At 41.6% G+C, this 26,014-nt stretch overlaps 2 protein-coding genes across 9 annotated transcripts in view; one reads left to right on the forward strand and one right to left on the reverse strand.

Moving 5' to 3' along the window:
• LOC122555761 (G-protein coupled receptor 55-like) overlaps positions 1-26,014 on the forward strand; it is a 139,100-nt gene that overhangs the window by 50,150 nt on the left and 62,936 nt on the right. The window contains exons 3-4 of one of the 3 annotated variants that reach the window (XR_006313354.1): positions 6,014-6,150; positions 23,661-24,039. The exons of 1 other annotated variant lie outside the window; for it this stretch is intronic. The gene's annotated coding sequence lies outside the window, so the exon portion shown is untranslated. Of the gene's footprint in view, positions 1-6,013; positions 6,151-23,660; positions 24,040-26,014 lie in introns of those variants that run through there. One more of the 3 variants, XM_043701870.1, reaches the window with a different exon arrangement.
• Positions 10,543-26,014, reverse strand: part of LOC122555758 (NACHT, LRR and PYD domains-containing protein 3-like) — an 86,643-nt gene continuing 71,171 nt past the window's right edge. For 5 of the 6 annotated variants that reach the window (XM_043701863.1, XM_043701861.1, XM_043701864.1 and 2 more), the window contains 4 exons: positions 24,779-24,949; positions 14,355-14,525; positions 11,504-11,681; positions 10,543-10,836 (listed from right to left, as the gene is read on the reverse strand). In XM_043701863.1, coding sequence (XP_043557798.1) covers positions 11,516-11,681; positions 14,355-14,525; positions 24,779-24,949 — 508 coding nt within the window. In that variant the 3' untranslated portion in view covers positions 10,543-10,836; positions 11,504-11,515. Of the gene's footprint in view, positions 11,140-11,503; positions 11,682-14,354; positions 14,526-24,778; positions 24,950-26,014 lie in introns of all 6 variants that reach the window. The other variant, XM_043701862.1, reaches the window with a different exon arrangement.

Genomic DNA, 26,014 nt, shown 5'->3' on the forward strand with positions numbered 1-26,014 from the left:
TGGCTGGTCGTGTCGTTTCGTGGCTAGTTGATGTTTGTGGATGCGGATCGTTAGCTGTCTTCCTGTTTGTCCTATATAGTGTTTTGTGCAGTCCTTGCATGGGATTTTGTACACTACATTAGTTTTGCTCATGCTGGGTATTGGGTCCTTCGTTCTGCGTTCTGCGTTCAAACGATCCGCATCCATGAACATCAACTAGCCACGAAACGCCACAACCACCTATCCTTAGTAGCCACACACGCAGACGACAAGCAACATAAATTTGACTGGGACAACACTACCATTGTAGGGCAAGCCAAACAAAGAACAGCCAGGGAATTCCTAGAAGCATGGCACTCATCCACAAACTCCATCAACAAACACATCAACCTGGACCCAATATACCGGCCACTACAGCGGACAGCTGAAACTGACAACCGGAAGCGGCAGGGACAGGCCACTATAAATGCCAGAGGAAACACCACAGAAGCGCTTCACAGGAGGCTCCCAAGCACTGAGGATGTCACCTAGGCAGGGGGACGAAACGTTTGCTACAGATATTTCCAGCTCGGCGAACAGAACCACAACATATAAATTAGGATCAGGAGTAGACTGATCAAGCCTGTTCTGCCATTTGAAAAGATCATGGCTGATCTGATTGTGGCCTCAGTGCCACTTTTTTATCTATCATAGCTCCTAATATACAACAGACATGCGCGCATCCCTGGGAATGTATGTGGATGCAATGCATTATGAGCTGGTCAGGTGAAGCCCAAGGGTTCTCAACCTCATTTCATGCACTCAAGAGAATACATTTTTGTGGAGTCTTCACCCCTTTCCTGGTTCTTTAATGTCAACCAGCATTCATGACTGGAATTGGCAGGAATACAGAGCTTAGATCAGATCTTTTGGGTGTGGGATCGCTTAGCTTTAAGTACCACTTGTTCCTAATTTTATTTGGCACACAAGTGGTCTTGTTAGTAATTGGCACCTCATTTTTAGGTGCTGCTCCTGACATGCCCTTCTGGACTCTTCATTGGACCATGGTTGTTCCCTTGCTTTATGGTAAGGGATATGCCTAGCTACAAATTTACAGATTGTGCTTTGGTGCTATTGAGCTACAGCTGATTTCCCAATGGCTTTGAAGTCTATCCCATTTAGCACAATGGTGGTGTCACACAATAAGTTGGAAGACATCTTCGATGTGAAGATGGAATTTTATTTCCACAATGACTGTTTACTGGTCACTTCTATTTATATAGTTTTAGCAATGCATCTGTGCAGGTAGATCTATGACGATGTCTTGTTCCCCTTGCCTCGCCTTGTTGGTTCTTCCACCATCTGTCACAGACCAACTTTTTCTGCTACAACCTTCAGGACTCAGTCAGTATGGTCAGTAGTGATGGTGCCATACCACTCTTGTTTATGGACTTTGAACTCTCCCAACCATGGTGTATTCTGTATCGTTACTACCTCATGTTCCTCCAAGTTGCATTCAATATGGAGAAGCACTGATTCATCAGCTGAAAGGGTGGTATATGGTAATCAGCAAGACAGTTCTGTGTTCATGTCTGATCTGATGCCATGTACGATCTTTCCATTCTTTCCATCGCCTGTGCTACCTAGTCCCTGTGCCTGTCTTGTCTAGATCTTTGGAGTTACGATGCCTGCCAGGGATTCCCAAGGAAGCTGTCCACTCCTGCTACTATAACTGGTCCCCCGGCAATCATCTCCAATTCTTCACAACCCAGACAAATTGGTCCAAATATTCATGATCCTCAATGAGGAGGGGTGAGTTTTCTCCCTTTAACCCACCTCCCATTTGTTCAGAACGTGTTTATATTTCAAAAGTTTCAAATTTTTCAAATATTTCAAATTAACCAGGTTTTCTTGAGTAAGAGGAAGGGAGAGTTTATTAGCTACTAAATATGAGAAAAGGTAATAAAACATGACAATATGCACACAGAAATATGAATTACATTAAAAAAAAAAGTTAAAAAGATAAACAAATCAATTCCTGGGTTCTGTGAGTAGATGGTAGAACATAATGGCCAAGGGTGTTATGGTGAGACAATGATTAGTGCTGCTGCCTGACAGCAGGTTTGATTCCACCTTTGAGCAATTGTTTGTGTGGAGTTTGTAGATTCTCCCCATGTCTGCATCGGTTTCCTCCAGGTGCTCTGGCTTCCTCATACAGTCCAAAGATCTGCAGGTTAGGTGGATTGGCCATGCTAAATTGCCCATACTGTTCAGGGATGTGCAGCCAGGTGGGTTAGCCATGGGAAACACAGGGTTACAAGGATAGGGTAGGGGGTAAATCTGTGTGAGATGCTCTTCAGAGGGTTGGTGTGGACTCTATGGGCCAAATGGCTTGCTTCCATTTGGCCCATAGCTTCCTTGGGAATACCTGGCAGGCATCGTTACTCCAAAGATCTAGAACAGACAGGCACAGGGACTAGGTATGACAGGCAATGGAAAGAATGGGAAAGATCATTTGGAAGGGTGAGTTTTCCCTCATTAAAAGGGACTTACCTCGGGAGTCAGGCCTCCATTTTGCCAGAGCGGCAAGGAGAGAAGGAGTGGTGAAGCAAGGGCTGCCGGGAAGGGTGAGTTTCCCCACATTAAAAGGGACTTACTTCGGGAGTCGGGCCTCCATTTGCCGAGAGGTGCGAAGGAGGAGCGAAGGACTTCTGGGAAGTCATATATTTGTGTGGTTGCGAGAGCGATGGGGATTTAAGGCAGAAATTCAGGGAGCAAGGATGGAATCTTAGAGCTAGGATGAACAGAGTTGTTGTCTCTGGTTTGTTGCCCGTGCCACGTGCTAGTGAGGCAAGGAATAGGGAGAGAGAAGAGTTGAACACGTGGCTACAGGGACGGTGCAGGAGGGGGGGGTTTGGATTCTTGGATAATTGGGGCTCTTTCTGGGGTAGGTGGGACCTCTACAAGCAGGATGGTCTTCATCTGAACCAGAGGGGTACCAATATCCTAGGGGAGAAATTCACTAAGGCTATTGGGGTCGGTTTAAACTAATCCAGCAGGGGGATGGGAAGTAAAATTGTAGTTTGAGTATAGAAAAGGTTGAGCGTAGGGAGGTCCGAAATCAAGTTTCAGGGACGTAAGATGGCACCGGCAAGCAAGAAGTTGGTTTGAAGTGCGTCTACTTCAACGCCAGGAGTATCCGGAATAAGGTGGGTGAACTTGCAGCTTGGGTTGGTACCTGGGACTTCGATGTTGTGGCCATTTTGGAGACATGGATAGAACAGGGACAGGAATGGTTGTTGCAGGTTTCAGGATTTAGATGTTTCAGTAAGAACAGAGAATATGGTAAAAGAGGGGGAGGTGTGGCATTGTTGGTCAAGGACAGTATTAGTTGCAGAAAGGATGTTTGGGGACTCATCAACTGAGGTAGTATGGGCTGAAGTTAGAAACAGGAAAGGAGAGGTCACCCTGTTGGAAGTTTTCTATAGGCCTCCGAATAATTCCAGAGATGTAGAGGAAAGGATAGCAAAGATGATTCTCGATAGGAGTGAGAGAGACAGGGTCGTTGTCATGGGGGACTTCAACTTTCCAAATATTGACTGGGAACACTATAGTATGAGTACTATAGATGGGTCGGTTTTTGTCCAGTGTGTGCAGGAGGGCTTCCTGACATAGTATGTAGATAGGCCAACAAGGGCGAAGCCACATTAGATTTGGGATTGGGTAATGAGCCCGGCCAGGTGTTAGACTTGGAAGTAGGTGAGCACTTTGGTGATAGCGATCACAATTCGGTTATGTTTACTTTAGTGATAGAAAGGGATAGGTGTATACCACTGGGCAAGAGTTACAGCTGGAGGAAAGGCAATTACGATGTGATTAGGCAAGATTTAGGAAGCATAGGATGGGGAAGGAAACTGCAGGGGATGGGCACATTAGAAATGTGGTGCTTATTCAAGGAAAAGCTCCTATGTGTCCTAGATAAGTATGTACCTGTCAGGTAGGGAGAAAGCTGTAGAGCAAGGGAGCCGTAGTTTACGAAGGAAGTGGAATCTCTGGTCAAGAGGAAGAAGAAGGCGTATGTTAGGATGAGCTGTGAAGGCTCAGTTAGGGCGCTTGAGGATTACAAGGTAGCCAGGAAAGACCTAAAGAGAGAGCTCAGAAGAGCCAGGAGGAGACATGAGAAGTTGTTGGCAGATAGGATCAGGGTAAACCCTAAGGCTTTCTATAGGTATTTAAGAAATAAAAGAATGACGAGAGTAAGATTAGGGCCAATCAAGGATAGTAGTGGGAAATTGTGTGTGGAGTCAGAGGAGATAGGGGAAGCATTAAATGAATATTTTTCGACAGTATTCACTCTAGAAAACGACAATGTTGTCGAGGAGAATACTGAGATACAGGCTACTAGACTAGGTGGGATTGAGGTTCACAAGGAAGAGGTATTAGAAATCCTGCAAAGTGTGAAAATAGATAAGTCCCCTGGTCTGGATGGGATTTATCCGAAGATCCTCTGGGAAGCCAGGGAGGAGATTGCCGAGCCTTTGGCATTGATCTTTAAATTGTCATTGTCTACATGAATAGTGCCAGAAGACTGCACGATAGCAAATGTGGTTCCGCTGTTCAAGAAGGGGAGTAGAGACAACCCTGGTAATTATAGACCAGTGAACCTTACTTCAGTTGTTGGTAAAGTGTTGGAAAAGGTTGTAAGAGATAGGATTTATAATCATCTAGAAAGGAATAATTTGATTAGGGATAGTCAGCACGGTTTTGTGAAGGGTAGGTCGTGCCTCACAAACCTTATTGAGTTCTTTGAGAAAATTACCAAACAGGTAGATGAGAGTAAACCAGTTGATATGGTGTATGTGGATTTCAGCAAGGCATTCGATAAGGTTCCCTCTGGTAGGCTATTGTACAAAATGTGGAGGAATGGGATTGTGGGAGGTATAGCAGTTTGGATCAGTAACTTGCTTTCTGAAAGAAGACAGATGGTGGTGGTTGATGGGAATGTTCATCCTGGAGTCCAGTTACTAGTGGTGTACCGCAAGGGTCGGTGTTGGATCCACCGCTGTTCGTCATTTTTATAAACAACCTGGATGAGGGCGTAGAAGTGTGGGTTAGTAAATTTGCAGATGACACTAAGGTCGGTGGAGTTGTGGATAGTAACAAAGGATGTTGTAGGTGACAGAGAGACATAGATAAGCTGCAGAACTGGGCTAAGAGGTGGCAAATGGAGTTTAATGCAGATAAGTGGGAGGTGATTCACTTTGGTCAGGGTAAACGGAATGCAAAGTACTGGGCTAATGGTAAGATTCTTGGTAGTGTAGATGAGCAGAGTACTAGGATGTTGCCTGGTATGGAGGGAAGGTCTTACGGGGAAAGGCTGAGGGACTTGAGGCTGTTTTCATTGGAGAGAAGCAGGTTGAGAGGTGACTTAATAGAGACATATAAGATAATCAGAGGGTTAGGTAAGGTGGACAGGGAGAGCCTTTTTTCCAAATATGGTGACAGCGAGCACAAGGGGGCATAGCTTTAAATTGAGGGGTGATAGATACAGGACAGATGTCAGAGGTAGTTTCTTTACTCAGGAATGGGTATGGAATGCTTTGCCTGCAACGGTAGTAGATTCGCCAATTTTAAATATATTTAAGTCGTCATTGGACAATCATATGGACGTACATGGAATAGTTAGATGGGCTTCAGATTGGTGCAACATTGAGGGCCGAAGGGCCTGTACTGCGCTGTAATGTTCTATGTTCTATATTGTAGCATGCTGGCAACATTAACATTGATCATGAAAAAGTTGTTTTCAAGATTCTTGCAAAAGTTGTTTTGCAAGTCAGCTGACAGACATTTGTCCTTTATTCTTCATAACAGTGACTTCACTGCCTTCTAGCACTCTGGGCAAGCGTAAGTCTGTCTTTACTTTCAGCGCAGGAGTGTCTAAAACTGACCTCAAGCTGTGACCTTCACAGGACACTAGTACACCTAGCACATCAGGCCAATGACGTACAGTTGAGGGTTTACATCTGGTTTTAATCTTTGTTTTGTATATTCCCAGATGGGTAACACAGAAGCACGTCTGCAGTTTGGGGCACAATCTTCAGGAGGTAGCTTTCTACTGAGAAGAGTAGTTAACCCCCTCCATTATCTCCTTTTGATGAATTGCTGTTTGAAGTTCTCTTGGCACCTTTTCAGGTATAACATTTCATTGTCCCTCTCAGGGCTTTGCCAGGCAGCCACTGAATTTACAGTCCCAATCATGTTTCGCTATATGTTCTTTCTAGTACACATGTTCTAATTAAAAGTTGAATATGCTAATGTGTAATTCAGGGGTATAATGTATTGTAATGACCACTGAAGCTCAGGGACAATTCCTACTGCTGCAGGAATCAAGTGGTTGGGTAGTTCCAATTGAGGGAAGCAATGGACCTGCTCACTTTTAGAGAGGCATTTTTTAGATTAGATTAGATTACATTACAGTGTGGAAACAGGCCCTTCGGCCCAACAAGTCCACACCGACCCGCCGAAGCACAACCCACCCATGCCCCTACATTTACCCCTTACCTAACACTACGGGCAATTTAGCATGGCCAATTCACCTAACCTGCACATCTTTGGACTGTGGGAGGAAACCGGAGCACCCGGAGGAAACCCACGCAGACACGGGGAGAATGTGCAAACTCCACACAGTCAGTCGCCTGAGGTGGGAATTGAACCCGGGTCTCAGGCGCTGTGAGGCAGCATTGTCCCTAGAAGGAAGAAAACTGCATCTTTCAAACCAAACTTCTAACAGGATGCTATCACCAAATCTTCCCATTCCATCCATTGCCAGTATTCTACACGGGCCCATTCAATCTGTGACACCCTGGTCCACTCTTCACTCTCCAATGACACCTTTCAATGCCATTGCAGAAAGTGTAACACTTGACGGTCACCTCCTCCCTCCAAGGCCCAAAACATACCTTTCAGATGAACCAACAGTTTACTTACGTTTCTTTTAATCTTGTCTACTGGATTGTAATGACAACTGAAAATGACTACTCACAATGCAGTCTCCCTTATGATGACACCAAAAGCAGACTCAATGACTGCTTTAGGAAACACCTCTACTCTTGTCCATAAGAATGACTCCAACTTTCCATTTGCTTTCCATTTCAATAAACTATCTTATTTCCATGCCGATGCTTCTGCGTTGGGTCTATTGCAATGTTCCAGTGAAGCACAATGCAAGCTCAAGAAACAATGCCTCAGTTCCACTTAGGCACTTTATAACCTCTTGGAGTAAATGTTGAACTCTGCAAGTACAGAGCCTTACTGCTTGGCATCTGTGCTCCTTTTTATGATGTGGTTTATAGCAATGTTTGAATCCAGATTTGGGTTCCCAATTTTTGTCATGGGCAAGAAGATGAGGTAAACTTAATTATTTTTACTGTCTTCTTCACTTGAAAGCGATGGGTTTGTTTCTTTATTTTCATTTTCTTCCTCTTTTTCCATTTTAAGAATAGGCAGTGGCATGTTTGCCCAAACCCTGCTTATGAAGTCAAATTTAAAATGACCTATGGCAAACTAAAACAAAGGCGTGAGATTCATTACTGCATTGAAAACCTTGGGGGTGAATGGTTTGTGACTTACATCCACATACAAATGCATTCAAGAAAGAAAGAGCAGAGAATGGAATAGGTAGAAGTTATAAATGACAAATGACTTCATGTCAAATATGTTAGGATTACAACTAATGAATTAGAGAGTCTAATATGTCATTGACCTATAGAGCTTTTCTCAGCTGACTGAGTTCTTTCATAGGAGCTCATATGCAGATGGATTACTGGTGATAGTACAATGGTTATAAGCTAGGAATTTGGTTCACTCCACTGGCAAGCTTTTAGCCAACCTTGGAGCTGCTTACTCTTTTGGTGTTATAAGCACATTGATGAACAAAAGTCAAAGCTATACAGTTAAAGGTTACACAAACTAACAATTTCAGTCATGTGACTAGGACTTCATGTTGAAATACTCAGTTAATAAGGTGAATTATGTCCTCTTGGACAAAACCATTGTGTTTTGAAGTAGAAAACTGTGGAGTCATTTACACCAAGTCAAATCACATGGGTTCCACAATGTGGGGAATTCTACTATTTTAATAGTTTCCTTTGTTCAGCACCAGCGAAGGTCAACATCTTGGCTACAAGTCCTTTGTACTGATTTGGCTGGAATCTTTTTACAATGTCAGAAGTGTCATATTTCAAGAGATGGTGAATTTGCTTTTTTCCTGGTAGGTTTTGGAAGCAGTCTGCTTCTGTGCTGTCTGTCTCTATGACAGTCAATCTGTATTTGATAACAGCCATTTTAAAATCTATCAAGAGTACAATTTTTTTTAATAAAAGAATTCAAACAGGTAATATGTTTCATCAAAATAACGTTTATAATTTCTCCCTTCATACCATTAGGGTATTACACTCCCTGTAATATTTTTCTAGGGCTTTTCAAAACTAGTGGGCGGCACGGTGGCAGAGTGGCTAGCACTGCTGCCTCACAGCGCCAGAGATGTGGAGTTTGCACATTCTCCCCGTGTCTGCGTGGGTTTCCTCCAGGTGCTCCAGTTTCCTCCCACAGTCCAAAAATGTGCTGGTTAGGTGAATTGGCCATGCTGAATTGCCTGTAGTGTTAGGTGAAGGGGTAAATGTAGGGGAATGGGTCTGGGTGGGTTGTGCTTCGACGGGTCGGTGTGGACATGTTGGGCCGAAGGGCCTGTTTCCACACTGTAAGTAATCTAAAAAAAATCAAAAGATGTTCCAGCCTCAAAAGGCTAACTAAACAATTGAGAATTCAGCTTCAAAATTAACACAGCAGTTGGAAGTTGGCTAACTCTTTGTTACCCTACATTTGAGGCATGAAACTTAACCCCCTCTCTGAAGCTGTCATAAGCACCCAAAAATTTCCAAGTACCTAGATTGCACAACATGTTCGCGCCCTCCATCATCACCGCCACCTGCTGGCTGGGTTGTGCTGGAGCCAGCCATCAGCCACCACAATCATTGTGGGGCTTAGTGCTGGGCTGACCGCCAATATCGCATATATACAAAATTCACTCCTGGCCCAGAAGTCAAGGACAGCTGAACTGCCCCAATACAAGCACGAAGATCCATGGCAGGAATCCATTGATCCTGAACAGATGGTTAGCTGCAATCACAGGATTATAAATTGTAATTCAAAAAGATCAATAGTAAAAAGGCAAAGCATTTAATGCAAATATAAACATTCTTTGGATGTCTTACTACTTACATGTAGTGATGAGAGAAACAGACATTTAATTGTTTTTTATTTGGAATAGCTATAATCACAGTTGGAGATAGTGACATTGAATGTTGTGTAATCATCAACAAACATTCCCACTTCCCACTCTGACTTTATGAGAGACCGAAGATCATTGACGAGGCAACATGAAGATGGTTGGGGCAATCCCTGAGACTCTTGTCAAATGCTGTCCTGAGATTGAAATGATTGACTTCCAACAACTGTAATCATCTTCCTTTGGACTAGGTATGACTCATACCAATAGAGAGCTTTCCCAGACCCTTTGTCTCATACTGAATTTAAAATGTTAACTGTGTTTCTGACCATCGTAATCCATAGTCCAAAGTGAATTCTTTGAGGATAATGATTCAACTCCAATCACTGCATCTGGTGGAATTCAAATTTAATTAATAAATCTGGAATTAAGGGAGGGGAATTCAGGGGAGGGGATAGTCTAGTGGCAATATTATTGGACTGTTAATCCAGACACCCAGGTAATGTTCTGGGAACCCAGGTTCAAATTCTGCCATGGTAGAATTTGAATCCACTAAAAATCTGGAATTAATAGTTTAATAATGACTATTTAACAGTCATTTAATTGATTATTTAATAATAATCAATTATCACAATAACACATCTGGATACCCTTTAGTGAAGGAAACTGCCATCCTAACTTGGTCTGCCCTTCATGTGACTCCAGACCCCCAGCAATGTAGTTGACTTCTAACTGGCCTTTTGGCAAGTAGAGATGGGCAATAAATGCTGGCCCACCCAGAGACGTCCATATCCTGAAAGTGTATAGAAAAATATTGAAAACTTGTCTCAGTAATGGTGACCATGAAATTATTATTTATTGTACTGAAACCTATTACTGGTTCACTTGTGTCATTTAGGGAATTGAATCTGCTGTCCTTATTTGGTCTGCCAACCTGTAACTCCAGATTCACAGCAACATAGTTGACTTAACTAACCTCTGAAATGACCTAGCAAGCCACTCAGTTCAAGGGTAATTACATTGCATGAAAGAATGAGGGAAAAAAAACACACATTGACTGAACTACAAAGAGATGTTTCAATACTACGTGGTGACCTTGTGGACAGCCATACAAGAAACTAGCAGCAAAGTATAAAGAAACTAAAAGTATAGAGATGTACAAGTATAAAACTTACTCAGTAAGTAAACTATCCATTATCAGGATCAATCAAAAGACAATTTAAGTCACACTGCAAATTATTGTACACAGTATATTTATTACACAAATTGTAAATTATTGTCAAATGTACATTCCCGTGTACAATTTAGATTCACATACATGATATACTGTAAATTTATGTAGATGATATAAATTTTCATGCACAGTTTATTTTCCAATTCACAATTTAAAGTGATACTTACAATGCACACTTAATCCTATGCACAACATAAACTTACATTCAATTATTGAATATATATGCAAAAACAAGATATGAATAACATACATTGTTAAAGACAATATGCATTCACGGCACCATACATCTATTGCTGTGTTCTTCTGTTCTTTTTGGTCATAGAGTTGATGATGCAGAAAATAGATCATGAGTGCAAAACTAAGAAATAAAGAGCTCACAGTTACATTACCACATTTCATGTATTCAGGTGATACCAAAATAATTTACAGCCAATTAAGTACTTTTTGAAATGCAGTTACTGTTGTAATATTGGGCACCATAATCACATCTGGAAACCACCTTGAGGAATCACTTTAGGCCATTGTTGTCCCATTTAACTCTGCATTTCCAGCTGCAGACAGCCAGGTATCTGAACTTGTTCTAACAGGTGCATCAGAATGTTCCAGCATTGCTCAGTCCTACCCCAGGGAGAGGATGGAAGGCATCTGCAGACATGGTTAACTGGGCATCAGAAAATAAGTGAAACAGGATACTCAGCAGCTCTGTATTATATTGTCCCTGCTAGGTTGAGAAGACATGCCTTATTGCATGGTTTCAAAGGTAAACTGTGGCATAAGACACTACCTCTGACCATTACTCTTTGTATATTATTCCTCTTACTTCACACCACTCCTACTCAAGGATGATGATCAATATAAAGTACATTAGTATGAGAGTGTGAGTGAGCAGCAAGTGTTCCCAGACCCTAGTATCTACAACAGACATGAAGTGTTCAGTGTTGCAGATCATACTGTTCAGACCAGGACATTGTTCAAAGTCAAAAAAAATACAGAAAATGAAATTAAATAAAAAGAGAAACAAATACCTGTTTTGTGCTCTATAGATGGAGTTTGCATTTCGATTGTTGTGAGAGGCGCTTCAATTTGTTTTTCGTTCCCCCCAGCTTGTTTGCAGACAGGTTCAGTTCTCTGAATATATGTGTTACTCTCAGGACAGACAGAATATCCCCATCACAGGCAGCCGTCAAATCACAGTTTTTTAAGCTGAGGGAAGCCAAACAGAAACACACAGTGACTAACCATCCAGTATGTATTTGCTCCAGATTGCAATCTGCACTATCTTAGTTAATCTAAAGAAGGTCTAAATATTACCATATCCAGATATTGGATTATCTGTAACAAAATAGTCCCTGCACATGTGCAGTCAAAACCTTAACCATGACAGAGCAGGCTACAGGAATCGTCTGAAGGTAGTGCAATTGATGTAGCTTATATTAATTTCAGCAAAGCCTTTGACAATGCTCCAATGGGAGACTGATACAGAAGGAAAAAGCACACGGAATCCAAGGTAATTTGGATCCAAAACTGGATAAGTGGGAGGTGACAGGGGGTCATGGTAGATGGTTATTAGTGTGATGGAGGCCAATGTCCATGGCGTACCACAGGGTTCAGGCTGGGTCGCTTATTGTTTGTGATATATATAGACGATATAGGTAAGTAAGTTTGCACATCACACAAATATTGGTCAGGTGATTGACAGTGAGGAGGAAGGTCTTGGGTTATAGAAGGATATAAACAGATTGCTCAGATTAGTGCAGATGGAATCTAACCCTGATAAATGTGAAGTGATGCAGTTTGGAAGAAGTAACAAGACAAGCGAATACTCAATGAATGTCAGAACATTCTTTGGAGCTGAGAAGGCTGAGAAGGGCAAGGACAGCATGGATAGAGAGCACCTGTTTCCTTAGTTGAAGGGTCAATAACAGTAGCTATAATTTTAAGATGAAAGGCAGGAGGTTGACAGGGGATTTGAGGAAATGTTTTTTTCACTCAGACTGTGGTAGAGATTCTGGAATGCATTGACTGACTAATTGAGACAATCTTTAAAAAGTATTTAGAAGTTCGTAGGTAGGTAATGAGCCATAGTTCTTGAAGTACCATTGACATCTCTCTCCATTAGAGAGAGACATCAGGCTATGTACAGCTTGAGGGTAACCATTGCTCAAACGTTAGGTAAGGGCAGGCACAGGCCTTCATGAATGACCATAGCCAGTATGAGATTTGAACCCAAAGTGTCACCTAACCAGCAGAGCTACCTAAACCCAGTATGCAGGTACACCATGTAATTAGGATAAGTAGCAGTCGATAGTTGTTGTTTATTGCACAGGAAGTTTTATACAAAATCATGGAGGCTGTGCTTCAGTTATACTGGGCATTGCTGAGACCATATCTGAAATGCAACACAGTGTTTAGTCATAGGCCTCTATTTAAGAAAGGATGTACGAAATTTTGGAAGCAGTTCAGAAAATGTTGCCTCGATTAATACCTAAAATGGGCAATTTGTCTTATGAGGAAAGGTTGAATAGGATTGTACCTGCTTGATTTTAGAATAGTGACTTGATTGAAACATATAAGATTCTGAGTGGTCTTAATAGAATGGATTTGGAAAGTGTATTTCCTCTTGTGGGCAATCTAGAACTAGGGTCACTGTTGCAAAGTAACAGGCTGCCCATTTAAGACAAAGGTGAGAAATTTTTCTCACAGAAGGTCATGAATCTTTGGGACTCTGTTCCTCAAAAGGCAGTGAAAGCAGAGTCTAAATATTTTGAAGACAGAGATAAATAAATGAGAAGGGAAAGGTTATCAGGGGTAGAATCATAGATTCCTACAGTGTGGAAGCAGGCCATTCACCCATCAGGTCCTTACTGACCACTGAAAGAGCATTCCACACAGGCCCACCTCCCAAAATCCTGAATTTCTCATGGCTAACCCACACATTCCTGGACACTATGGATAATTTAGTATGGCCAACCCACCAAATCTGCATATCTTTGGACTGTGGGAGGAAATGGGAACACCTGGAGGAAACCCACACAGACACAGAGACAACTGTTACCCAAGAGTGGAAATGAACCTGTTCCCTGCTGTTGTGAGGCAGCATTGCTCATCACTTAACCGCTGTGCCACCCATGGGCGAGAATGTGGAGTATACTTACTGATTGGGGGAGTGAGCTCAAAAGGCCAAGTGGTCTGTTTCTGGTCCTAATTCAAATATTCATATGTTCAAACATATTTGTTCATAATTTTAATTCTCCACCTTGCTCTCATGCTGACCTTTCTTCCACGGTCTGCTATATGTTTCAGTGAGGCTTAATGCAAACTCGAGGTACGGTATTTTATCTTACAGCTTGGCACTCTACAGCCTTCCTGTCTCAACATCAAGTTCAACAACTTCAAATCATAGCCTCTAACTTCATCATGTTGTGTGATTTTTTTCCCCCTTTTTTGTTTTGTTGGCTTAGATCCTGTCTTGTTTCTTTTCTTATTCCTTCATGTTTCATTCAGATTTTTTTTAATGCAACAAATCATGATGCATTTGAACACAACCTTTGTTTCTTTATTATAGCCATTTCTATTTCTATTGCCTGTTACATTATGATATCCTTTGTCACTTAAACTTTCCTGGTCACCACTCAATCACAGAATTTTCCTTTTTGTTTTTCCTGTCTTTTCCCTCCTTCCACTAAAAACTCTGATGTTTCCATTTTTCTTAAGATCTGATGAATGGCCATCTCAACCAAAAATGTTAATTCTGTTTCAGTATACAGATGTTACATGTCCTGTTGAGTTTTTCTGGCCTCTTTGATCTTACTTCTGTTCTCCAGCATCTTCAGTGTTTTTAAATTAATCTTAGTTTATTTTTGAAATTAGCCTTACTTTATTTCCTGTATCGTGCACTGTGGATTCCTCAGGGCTGCAAAGAGAGATGTGACTCCCGAATCTTGCAGACTGTTGCTGCTTAGGTTGAGTTCCGTTAATGTGGAACTGACAGTGAGGGCATCCGCAAGATCTGGACAGCAGGCACTTGTCAAGTTGTTGCAATACAGCCTGCAGGAAACAGAGCAATAACATCCTATTTTTTTTATTAAGCCTGTACATCCTAGCAAATCCATGAGACTGTAGTTCAATTGGAGTGAACCATTTAGAGAATATTAAATCAGTATGAAAGCATCTATATTTATACTGCAACTTAACATTTTTATATGGTGCTTTGAAGCCCCTTATACCCAATGTGGTATTTGCTGAAATGCTGCAACACTCGTCCAATATGCCAGGAATTGGAGCTAAGCCCTCACCACTTCTGAAATTTTGCTGAATGCACAGCAGAATTTCTGTTTATATGTGTATTTGGGGTTTCTGCTCCAATTTCATTGGAAAGTGTGAACAGCACCATGGAATTTCTCAGCCATTGGCCAAAAAAAAGGAGGTAATTTCCATGTGGTGTAACCCACATATATGAATAATGTGTGAGTTAGTCTTCTGTGGTACAAAAATAGAAAATACTGGGAAAGCTCAGTAGGTCTAGCAGCATCTGTGGAGAGAAATCAGAATTAATGTTTTGTGTCCAGTGACCTGAGGACCCTTCTAAGGAAGGGTCACTGGACCCGAAGCATTAACCATGATTTCTCTCCACAGATGCTGCTAGAGCTGCTGAGCTTTTTCTGCAATTTCTGTTTTTGTTTCTGATTTCCAGCATTCACAGTTCTTTTGTTTTTTATTTAGTTTTCAGTGGTGTTGGTTTAGGGAGAAATGTTAGCCAGGGCACTGATAGAGCTTCCTGTCACTCTTCAAATAGAAAAAAAAGAGATCAGGCCCTCTATCTTAGTGCATCCTTTGAAAGACAGCTGTCCCCAGCAATGCAGTGCTCTCTTCATACAGCACTGAAGTATCAACCTAGGTGACCTGCTTAACCCACAAACTCCTGATTTGAAAGGACCCAACAAGCTGACCCTATTCCTGACATTTTACTGAATTACTGTACTTTCTGACAGTATGTATGGTTGTAGTTCAGACTTATTAAGTATTTGAGAATAGGATTCACAAGTGGGAAGGAGTGAGACTGCATTGTGTTAGAAACGCACCAATGATATTCGCAAGAAGACGTGTTCTCCTAGTCCAGCAAGTATTTTGAAAAGAAAGATCACACAAATCTTATCATTGTTGGAATGGCCTCTCAGCACTGACAGAAGCAGGATCACTATACATCATGTAAGTTATATCTATTTTTTTTTTGAAGTTTGAAAACAGTCCAATGGCAGGCCAATGATCCCCAAGTTGCACAAATAAATAGAGTGAGTTAGGTGTGGGTAATGGGTACCAATTTGTGAATTTGTTGAACATTGATTCAGGCAGTAAATTAGCACCAAAGATTCCCAACATACCTCGAACAACTAATCACAATTTTTAGATGAGAAGTGGGAAACCAACAGTTGAAACTCTTCCTTAGTTTTTTTTCTGTATTGTATTCGAGGTAAAGTCGCCATACTCTTAATGGCTGGGGTTGGGGCTGTTCTCTCATTGGAGAAAGGTGATTGATGATAGTTTAACCCAAGGGTCACCACACCTCAGGTGAGGGAAAGGTTGGGAAGGATAGCCCTTCATGATTGTCTGGGCCTGTGCAGGATTTGAATCCATGAGTTTGGCATCACCAACTGAGCTAGCCAAACCCCCACATCCAATAGATTATGTTGTGCAGTATTATAATGTTTTATAACAAACGGTAGTTCATCGTGAGATAATGCAAGCGCTAGGCTGATTGTCATTGGTAAAGAACAAAAGGATGAAGATTATAAAAAAAAGCACATGATTAAAGAACTGCTTGTTTTTGACTTTACCAAGTTATAATACTTGAGTTTAGCATTAATGACCATTCCTTAAGTGGACCTTGTGTATCCTATGAATTAGGGTGTTTCATTATCCACAAACCCCAGAGATTAAGCAGAGAACCCTGGTCATAATAATCTGAACTAATGGAACGTATCAAGTTCTGCTCTGCAATCTTAAAAGTAACATGGGAAGGTGAACACACTCTAACACATCAAAGCTGGGCTATACGTTATCAGGCAAATTTATTTTGCATTAAATAGGATGAAATATTGAATTATATTTCCAGCAAACTACAAATTTTATGCTACTTCTGTGAAAATACAAACTCTCAACATAAATTTGCCCTTGACAGAATGGACACTCACTCCTTTATGTGACTACCTGTATATCTATTTTTCTAATTAACGTGCTCAGAGATGTTATTACACACCTTCAGAGCAGGTAGGACTTGAACTCTCTTGGCTTAGGGTTGGGGACACTATCACTGCACCACAGAGGGCCTCCATTATGTGACTATATTGCCAGATCTAGGCTACATGTTTTACTTGGTTAAAACTGATTTGAAAATTGAGCATAGGATGTGAAACAATAAGTCGCAATTGGAAGCTCCTGGTCACAAAACAGTCCATTAAAAGGACACCTTGCACACCTGTCTCCTGTTTTCATCCTCTCACAGTGGTCAGCCAAATTAATTAACCCATGATGTCAATCACCTCCAGAGATGTTTGACTCAATTCAATGATCAGTTTCAAATATCGTGGTTTACCTGTATGATGAACATTTGAAAAAGAAAACTATACATGTCAAATGTTTCCAGAGTACATCCCTCCCTTGCACTGAGATACGTGTGAATAATTACTAAACTGCAATGTAAATTCTCTTACTTCAAAAGTCCACTCTCAGTCCCCTATTTAGTTCAGTAGGAAGGAATCTAAAAATAAAACCCCCCAAAAGTCAAAAGCATGTATTTTTTTCACTGGGAAGTAGTTGACTCCCAGACAGCTTAATGTTCCAGGATACAAATGCCATAGGAAGGATAGAAAGGGAGGCAAGAGAGGAGGCAGAGTGGTATTTTTGATAAGGGATACCATTGTGGCTGCAAGTTGGGAGGATATTCCTGGGAATACATCCAGAGAAGTTATTTGCGTGGAACTGAGAAATAAGAAAGGGATGATCACCTTGTTGGGATTGTACTACAGGCTCCCCAATAGACAGTCAGAAATTGAGAAAAAAATTTTTAAGGAGATCTCAGTTATCTGTAAGTTTAATAGAGTGGTTATGGTAGGGGATTTTAACTTTCCAACATAGACTGGGACTGCCATAGTGTTAAGGGTTTAGATGGAGAGGAATTTGTTAAGTGTGTACAAGAAAAGTTTCTTATTCAGTATGTAGATGTATCTACTAGAGAAGATTTAAAACTTGACCAACTATTGGGAAATAAGGCAGGGCAGGTGACTGAGGTGTCAGTGGGGAATCCCTTTGGGGTGTGTAACTTTAATCCAAAAGCTTTAAAATAGTGTTGGAAAAGGATAGACTGGTCTAAAAGGTGCTGTTATAAATCGGAGTAAGCCAATTTTGACGGTATTAGGAAAGAACTTTCAAAGGTTGACTGGGGAGGGGGGTTTGGGGCAGATGTTCACAGGCAAAGGGACAGCTGGAAAATGAGAGTCCTTCGAAAATGAGATAAAAGGAGTCCAGAGACTGTATGTTCTTGTTAGGGTGAAAGGCAAGGCTGGTAGGTGAGCGAATGCTGGATGACAAGAGAAATTGTGGTTTTGGTTAAGAAAATGACAGACAACAGAGATCGAGTGAATCCTTCGAACGGTATAAAGGCAGCAGGAGTATACTTAAGAGGGAAATCAGGAAGGCAAAATGGTGACATGAGATAGCTTTGGCAATGAAGGATAAGGAGAATCCAAAGGGATTTTATAAATGTATTAAGGACAAAAAGATAACTAGGGAGAGAGTAGGATCCCTCAAAGATCAGCAAGGCAGCCTTTGTATGGAGCCGCAGGAGACGGGGGAGATACTAAACGAGTATTTTGCATCAGTATTTATTGTGGAGAAGGACATGGAAGAAAAAGAATGTGGGGAAATAGATGGGTGACATCTTCAAAAATGTCCATGTTGCAGAGGAGGAAGTGCTAGTTCTCTTAAAATGCATAAATGTGGATAAATCCACCAGACCTGATCAGGTGTACCGAAGAATTCTGTGGGAATCTAGGGAAGTGATTGCTGGGCCCCTTGCTGACATATATGGATCATTGATAGTCACAGGTGAGGTTTCGGAAGACTGGAGGTTGGCTAATGTGGTGCCACTACTTAAGAAAAGTGGTAAGGAAAATCCAAAGATGTGCAGGTCAGTCGAATTGACCATGCTAAATGGCCCATAGTGTTAAGTGCATTAGTCAGGGGTAAATGTAGGGTAGTGGGTCTAGGTGGGTTACTCTTTGGAGGGTCAGCGTGGACTTGTTGGGCCAAATGGCCTGTTTCCACACTGTAGGGAATCTAATCTAATCAGAACTATAGACCAGTGAGCCTGACATCAGTGGTGGCCAAGTTGTTGGAGGGAATCCTGAGGGACAAGATTTATATGTATTTCGATAGGCAAGGACTGATAAGGGATAGTTAACATAGCTTTGTGCATGTGAAATCATGTCTCACCAACCTTTTAATTTTTTTGAAGAAGTAACAAAGAGGATTGATGAGGACAGATCAGTGGATGTGATCTACTTGGACTTGTAAGGTGTTCAACGAGGTTCTTCATAGTAGATTGGTTAGCAAGGTTAGATCACATTAAATAGACAAGGTCTTTCCCCTGGGGTGGGGGAATCCAGAACTAGAGGGCATTGCTTTAGGGTGAGAGGGGAAAGATTTAAAAGTGACCTAAGAGGCAATATTTTCACACAAAGAGTGGTGCATGTATGGAATGAGATGCCAAATTAAATGGTGGAGGCTGGTACAATTACAACATTTAAAAGGCATCTGGTTGGATATATGAATGGGAAAGGCTTAGAGGGATATAGACCAAATGCTGGCAAATGTAACTAGATTAATTTAGGATAAATAGTCGGCATGGATGAGTTGGACGGAAAGCTCTGTTTCCATGCTGTACATCTCTATGACTTTATGACTCTATATGAGAAAGATCAATAAACAGTTTTATCCTCTCATTTGAATCTTTTAAATAAATCTTGGGCCAAAATTTATAGAAACTCAGATGACTCACCAACCCTAAAAGACAAGTTGGATGGAATTTGACTTGCAAATTGGAAGCCTGTAATTGACCAATTGACCAATTCTAGCCCTGAAATGTATCACATCGTAGGTCAGAACCCCACATTACTGTGGACATTTTTTTCTGTCTTTAATTCCAAAACCTATTTCTTTCAAAAGAGAACTACTACACAGACAACAATTTATGTGGGTCTGAATGATCTATCTTGTCCATACCTGACATATGCTTCCTTCTTTTTCTTAAACAAACTCTCAGTTTCTTTAGTCATCCAGCATTCCCTACCTACAAGCCTTTCCTTTCATCTGAACAGAAATGTACTTTCTCTAGACACTCATTATCTCATTTCTGAAGACTTCCTATTTTCCACCCATTCCTTTACCTGTGAACATTGCCCCAATCAGCTTTTGAAAGTACTTGCCTAAAACTGTCAAAATTTGCCTTCCACCAATTTAGAACTTCAACTTTTAGATCTGGTCTATCCTTTTCCATCACTATTTTAAAACTAATAGAATTATGGTCGCTGGCCCCAAAGTGCTCCCCCACTGACACCTCAGTCACCTGCCCTGCCTTATTTCCAAGAATAGGTCAGGTTTTGCACCTTCTGTAGTAGGTACATCCACATATTGAATCAGAAAATTTTCAAGTACACAGTTAACAAATTCCTCTCCTTCTAAACCCTTAACACTATGGCAGTCCCAGTTTATGTTTGGAAAATTAAAATCCCCTACTATAACCACCCTATTATGCTTACACATAACTGAGATCTCCTTAAAATCTGTTTCTCAATTTCCCCCTGACTATTAGGGGGTCTATAATACAATCCCAATAAGGTGATAATCCCTCTTATTTCTCAGTTCCACCCAAATAACTTATCTGAATGTATTTCTGGGAATATCCTCCTACAGTACAGCTGTAATGCTATCACTTATCAAAAACACCACTCTCCTTCCTCTCTTGCCTCCTTTTCTGTCCTTCCTGTAGCATTTGTATCCTGGAACATTAAGCTGCCAGTCCTATCCATCCCTGAGCCACATTTCTGTAATTGCTATGATATCCCAGCCCATGTTACTAACCATGCCCTGAGTTCATCCGCCTTCCCTGTTAGGCTTCTTGCGTTGAAATAAATGCAGCTTAATTTATCAGTCCAACTTTGTTCTCTGCTTTGCTCCTTCCTGTCTGATTGTTTAACTTGCTTCTTTTCTCAACTGGACCAGTCTCAGATTGATCTCTTTCCTCACTATCTCCCTGGGTACCACACCCCACCTTACAAGCTTAAATCCTCCTGAGCAGCTCAAGCAAATCTCCTCACCAAAATATTAGTCCCCTTTCAATTCAGGTGAAATTCGTTCTTCTTGTACAGGTCACTTCAACCCCAGAAGAGACTCCAATGATCCAAAGATGTGAATCCGTCTCCCATACACCAGCTCCTCAGCCATGCATTCATCTGCTCTATCCTCCTATTCCTACCCTCACTAGCTCACAGCACCAGGAGTAATCGAGAGGATCTTCTTTTTAACTTCCTGCCTAACTCTCTATATTCTCCCTGCAGAATCTCATCCTTTTCCCTTCCTACATCGTTAGTTCCAATATGTACAATGACCTGCTGGTGGTCCCTCTCCCCCTTGAGAACATTCTGCACCCTGTCTGAGACATTCTGATTTTTCACTGCTGGCTACAGAAATATCTATCTGTGCCTTGGACAAGAGAGCCCTCTCACACAATCAATCTCTTGGAACCCGATGTACCCCTCGTTGCATTAGAGCCAGTCTCGATACCAGAAATTTGGCTGTTTGTGCTACATTCCCCTGAGAATCCATCACTCACTACATTTTCCAAAACAGTATACATTTTTTGAAATGGGGATAGCCACAGAAGACTGCTGCACTACCTGCCTACCTCTCTTACCTTTCCTGGAGTTAACCCATCTATGTGACTCTATCTGCAACCTTTCTCCCTTCCTATAACTGCTATCCATCACATCCCCTTGCTCTTGTACAAAGGCAGTAGGAGTATACTTAAAAGGGAAATCAGGAGGGCTAAAAGGGGACATGAGATAACTTTGGCAAATAGAGTTAAGGAGAATCCAAAGGGTTTTTACAATAAATTAAGGACAAAAGGGTAACTAGGGAGAGAATAGGGCCCCTCAGAGATCACCCATGTGCCCTTTTTTATGGAGCCACAGGAGATATGGGAGATACTAAATGAGTATTTTGCATCAGTGTTTTCTGTGGAAAAAGACATGGAAGATATCGAATGTAGGGAAATAAATGGTGACATCTTGAAAGAATTTCCATATTACAGAGGAGGAAGTGCTGGATGTCTTGAAACACATAAAAATGGATAAATCCCCAGGACCTGATCAGGTGTACCCTACAACTCTGTAGGAAGCTAAGGAAGTGATTGCTGGGCCCCTTGCTGAGATATTTGCATCATCAATAGTCACAGGTGAGGTGCCAGAAGATTGGAGATTGGTTAATGTGGTTCCACTGTTAGGAAGGGTAGTAAGACAAGCCAGGGAACTATAGACCAGTGAGCCTGATGCCGGTGGTGGGCAAGTTGTTGGAGGGAATCCTGAGGGACAGGATGTACGTGTATTTGGAAAGACAAGGACTGATTAGGGATAGTCACATGGCTTTGTGCATGGGAAATCATGTCTCACAAACTTGACTGAGTTTTTTGAAGAAGTAGCAAAGAGGATTGATGAGGGCACAGCAGTGGATGTGATCTATATGGACTTCAATAAGACATTTGACAAGGTTCCCCATGATTAGCAAGGTTAGTTCTCATGGAATTCAGGGAGAACTAGCCATTTGGATACAGAACTGGCTCAAAGGTAGAAGATAGAAGGTGATAGTGGAGGGTTGATTTTCAGGCTGGAGGCCAGTGACCTCCAGTCACAAGGATCGATGCGGGGTCCATTGGTTAGGCCACTTTTGGAATATTGCATGCAATTCTGGTCACCTTCCTATCGGAAGGATGTTGTGAAACTTAAAAGGGTTCAGAAAAGATTGACAAGGATGTTGCTATGGTTGGAGGATTTGAGGTATAGGGAGAGGCTGAGACTGTTTTCCCTGCAGCATCAGTGGCTGAGGGGTGACCTTATAGAGGTTTATAAAATCACAAGGGGCATGGATAGGATAAATAGACAAAGTCTCTTCCCTAGGGTGGGGGAGTGCAGAACTCGAGGGCATAGGTTTCCGATGAGAGGGGAAACGTATAAAAGAGACCTGAGGGGCAACGTTTTCACGCAGAGGGCGGTACGTGTATGGAATGAGCAGCCAAAGGAGGTGGTGGAGGCTAGTACAATTGCAACATTTAAAAGGCATCTGGATGGGTATATGAATAGAAAGGGTTTGGACGGATATGGGCCTGGTGCTGGCAAGTGGGACTAGATTGGGTTGTGATATCTGGTCAGCGTGGACAAGTTGGACTGAAGGGTCTGTTTCTGTGCTGTACATCTCTATGACTCTATGACCTGAAGGTGTCAAAGAAACTTAAAACAGAATGGACAGTGATCTCTGGTGTCTACAAAAATGATGGGGGGCTGACAAACTCCCTCCTCAACAGCAAGTCAGTCTCTGCAAATTATGGCCCAGACTGTAGATATATTTTGCAGTTTTCCCTTTGAAGAATACACAAAAGTCAGAGTTTAAAAATCAGTTTCTATTCTACTGCAGTGGAGTAGTGAGACTAAATGCTATGTATACCAACCTGGATTTGAGTGTCAGTATGTTTTGAAAGTCACTGTCAATGAACTATTCCCTAGTTCCTAAATACCTCTTTGTTGCAGGTAAAGACCTTCTGCAACTTTAAGAGAACATAAGAACCTAAGAGCTAGGAACAGGAGAAGGCCATGTGGCCCTTCGAACCTGCTCCACCATTCAATAAGATCATGGGTGATCTTTCAGTCGACTCCGCTCAACTTACCTGCCCTCACACCACATCCCTTCATTCCTTTATTGTTCAAAAAAAAATCTATCTTAGCTTTAGAAACCTTTACTGAAGGAGATCAACAACTTCACTGGGCAGGGAATTTCAGAGATCTACAACCCTCTGGGTGAAGACGTTCCTTTTCAATTCAATCCAATTGAAGTTCCTTCTCATTTCCTTGAATTCAGGTTGTCAGAGCTATCAACCAGTTAAAAAGGCACCTGCTCATCAATAGATTCTTACCCTGAATGTTGGAATTCAATCACAGTTGAAAAGCATCAGAACTACAGAATGTCAACCAATCTGCAAAAGTAAGGACCCATCAAGCTGACTATTCACCAACCAACATCAGCACTGCTCGTAACCTGCACTGCAACAGCAGCAATGTTCACTTGTCTGCTCTTCACAACAATTCAAAGACTGCTCCATATTTTAAAAAATTTTTATTTGTTTAAACTCATTTTTTATTTCTAGTCTGTTTGTATGTGTATTATATTTTCATTCGGATTTTGGAGAAAGGCATTCACGAGAAAAGGGATAATTTTAAAACTAATCTTATTGCAACTAACCAAGGGAGTGTGTGAATAGGGAAGGGGAGCCATTTCATTCTTGTTCACCTGGAGCTTAACAGATTGGGGTGTTCTGTCTGGAACCATAATGACTCAGGAACTCCAACTGGGGTCTAATCATGAAGAAGGTGCACCTTTGGGAACTGCCAGCTAATCTTGGCCAGCAAATTTAACACTTCTAGCAGGGCCAGAGCTCAGCAGTGGGCATTGACTGGATTGAGGAATGCAGACTGCATGAATTTCTGCACTGAGAATGTAAATCCTATGATTTCATGGTGAAAAGTGATCCAAGGAAGTGGGAAAGGGGACAGGGAAGGGCCAAGACAGGCAGGAGGGGTGGAAGGAATGTGGGATAGGTGGGATAGCAGGAGTGTATTCTCTGATGTACACAAAGCAAATCAACTCCCCTCCCAATGAAACACCCCCTTGTCTTCCCGTCTTTGTTCATTCAGATGTTTGAAAACTAACTACCCACTCATGAATATTTTGGTATAAGTGGTATATCATCAGGATCTACTCAGCTTTTAACATGCTCAAATGATCCATCATTAGTTACTTACATGTAGTGGGTGCATTGCTGATTCTGGCACCATCCCCCCATACTTTGGAGGTGAGTTTGGGGATGGGTAGAAAGATAGCGCAAGTGACCAATATCTTATGCCTCTCCCAGCCAAAACACACCCAGTGGGAAAAACGTCGAGCTCCAGATTGCAAAAGTCAAGCACAAATGTACTTACCCCAGAGTTCGTAATTTACACTTGGGATCTTTCAGTGCTGCAGACAGTCGCTGTACACCCAAATCTCCCAGGTTGTTGTAGCCCAGCTCTAAGGCAGTTAGGCTCTGGCTTGTTCTGAGAACAGAAGTGAGATCCTCACAGCAGCCTTCTGTTAAGCCAGTCCAGTGTAATCTACAGAGGTCGAGAACAGAGATCAGAGCATGATAAAAGAATGGAGATCAGGAAGTCAAAACATGAATAACATTCAAGGCCACACGTAACACCAAGGGTCTTTTACGAAATTCAAAGAAGAAATAAAACACAGCAACATTATAAAATGCAACATATGCTCTTTTTTGGACAAGGATTTTCTTTCTGACAGTTGATACCTATGCAATGATCACTTGAACGTAAATATGGGAGGAACTCTTCCATGCTTGCATTCAATATACTCATCGCTCCCCCTGTCTAGAACTCATCTTCCCATACTATGTTGAATAGCTAATGAAATATTTTGACTTTAAATGTCATTCATCTTTTTTTGTGTCTATGTAGTAAAATTAACTACGTTCTGAGAACCAAACACAGTCAGGCTCTACATCATCCCATTAAATAGTCTAGGTCAGATAAAACATAACACAGCAGGATGCATTGTAAAACACACTGCAAAGTTCACTTTTACACTTTTATGTTAGTTAAGAACTTCCTCTACACTGTACAGCCAAACATTCCTAGGTCAAGTACAAAATTGGTCAGGTAGGTAAAACTCCATTTACCACACATAACTCATGCTGTACCAGATCTAGGAGTATTTAATTAGGCAAAACACCTTAACATTGTTCAATTATGTCTCAACCCAACCTCAAAAATGTGGCATGTATGTGTCATTTCCAGTTACTGGTTTGGCCAACCTGTCGTTGCTTTGACTGTGAAATTACCCTAGAGCTCTGCACAAATAGAATCATAGAGATGTACAGCACGGAAATAGACCCTTCAGTCCACCTCGTCCATGCCAACCAGATATCCTAACCTTCTCTATTCAAATACCCATCCGGATGCCTTTTAAATGTTGCAATTGTACCAGCCTCCACCACTTTTTCTAGCAGCTCATCCCATATACTCACCATCCTCTGCATGAAAACGTTATCCCATAGGTCCCTTTAAATTTTTCCCCTCTCGCCCTTAAACTATGCCCTCGAGTTCTGGACTCCTCCACCCCAGGGAAAATACTTTGTCTATTTACCTTATTCATGCCCC

This window comes from Chiloscyllium plagiosum, chromosome 13 (genome assembly GCF_004010195.1).
Source record: "Chiloscyllium plagiosum isolate BGI_BamShark_2017 chromosome 13, ASM401019v2, whole genome shotgun sequence".
Taxonomy (NCBI): domain Eukaryota; kingdom Metazoa; phylum Chordata; class Chondrichthyes; order Orectolobiformes; family Hemiscylliidae; genus Chiloscyllium; species Chiloscyllium plagiosum.